Genomic DNA, 1726 nt, shown 5'->3' with positions numbered 1-1726 from the left:
CACTTCTTATTTGCTTAAACAAGTTTAATGTTGTTGAAATGAATACAATACATGGTCAATTGTGGAGGATTGGATTAGTAACATTTAATTTTATTTTTTCTGGGATTATAAAGCATTAATTTTTCTTTGATGTTGAGCAACTAATAGACATGTTATAAAATATGAAGTAAACAAGAGACATAATATTCTAAGAAAGAAAGAATTTCTCTTCATAATTCAAATTTAATTAGTTGAAAAAGAATGAAGAAACATAACCACAACATAATCATGTCTTCCTCTTCATCATCTCAAAACAAAAACAAAAAACAAACAAAGATGAAAAGCTAAAAAATTTATTAATCTTTGATGAGAAGAACTGAATGGGATCCTATAATTCCTTCATTTGTTCATTCCAACTGTGCTCTTCACAGCATCCGTAGCATTTTGAGCTTTCGCCTGAGCTTGCTGCCCCGCCTGCAAAAAAAATGAAATTTCATTTGTAAATTGTAAACATCAATAAAAATCATAAAACCATTAAATTTCATCTAATTTTAAACACTGGAAAAAGGCATTAAATTAGAAGTTTATAATATTATAGTCACCTCTTGGCATGAATCCTTTGCAGATTGTGCAGCATTGTTTACCTTGTCCATCATTTGGCTTCCCTTTTCCTGGAAGAAACATGAAATGAAATGCACTCATCAGGTTTTTTTTTTTTTTTCTTATTTTTTCATTAAAAATTAAAAAAAAATTATTATTGTCATGAGCTATTTGGGCTGCTTTCCAAACAACCCAAATCGTAAAAAGCGCCTTGTGGTGTAATAGGTTCGGGCGCAACGGAGTCTCACCCTCTCTGACGCCCTTTTCCATAGGACTCAGGCTTAATTCACCGATGAGTGCCCTTCTCCAGACAACAATCAGGTGGTCCAGATGCCCAATTTTCAAACGTTAATGAATTGTCATGGACATGACATGATAGCATTTTACTACTCACCTGGGCTTGGCCTTCGGCCTGGCCAGCTTGGAAGCCTGTATTCTGAGAGTCCATGATCTTCAGTAAAGATTTCTTCTTAATAACACAAACACTGTTTAATTGGTGTGTCTAATTCGAGGATTTCATTCATAATTTATAGTCTTCAAGTATCAAACAATTGCTTGACAAGTGGAATGCAAGATGAAGTGGCTTCTCGACACTTGGCATCAATGGTTGAAATTGGAGAATGTTCAGGCCTTTAGACCAGGGCTGCTGTTGAACTAGTCTATTATTCAAATTTGATAGTTAGATTTTGATCAAATACTCTGTTTTGTATAGATTTAAAATGTTTAATAAGATTTTAATTTCATCCACCATTTGCTTAATAAGGTTCGGGTTCAAGTTATATCATGGGCATCTACATAACCAAATGTTAATATTTTTTGCTTCCTAAAGATTGTAAGGTTCGATAGAGCTTCAACTTCAAAATTTTGAAGTTTAAATCCTCTCATAAACACTTACATAGTTAAAGATTATTAATTCTTTTGTAGGGTTTGACAAGAACTCTAATTTCAATTTTTTGGGATTCGAGTTCCCTCATGAGCATCTACATATTTAAAGATCATTGTTTCTTATTTTATAAAGATTGTAGGGTTTGACAAAGACTCTAGGTTTAAATTGGCTTCACAAGAGTGAATTTATGGTATCTACATAATCAAAGACCATCGTTTCTCATTTTATGAAAATTATAGGGTTCAACAAGAACTCTGGTTT

At 32.7% G+C, this 1726-nt stretch overlaps 1 protein-coding gene across 1 annotated transcript; it reads right to left on the bottom strand.

Moving 5' to 3' along the window:
* Window positions 1-378: 378 nt before the first annotated feature.
* LOC116139566 (stress-induced protein KIN2-like) lies at window positions 379-1027 on the bottom strand. The gene is made up of 3 exons (XM_031425237.1): window positions 974-1027; window positions 582-650; window positions 379-453 (listed from the first exon to the last, which is right to left on the bottom strand). The coding sequence occupies exons 1-3, from the start codon at window positions 1025-1027 to the stop codon at window positions 379-381; spliced, it is 198 nt and encodes a 65-aa protein (XP_031281097.1).
* Window positions 1028-1726: the final 699 nt, after the last annotated feature.

This window comes from Pistacia vera, unplaced genomic scaffold, assembly GCF_008641045.1.
Source record: "Pistacia vera cultivar Batoury unplaced genomic scaffold, PisVer_v2 Contig352, whole genome shotgun sequence".
Classification (NCBI taxonomy): Eukaryota; Viridiplantae; Streptophyta; class Magnoliopsida; order Sapindales; family Anacardiaceae; genus Pistacia; species Pistacia vera.
Note: the sequence above shows the minus strand (reverse complement) of the source record. Positions and strands in the feature narration are given on the sequence as shown.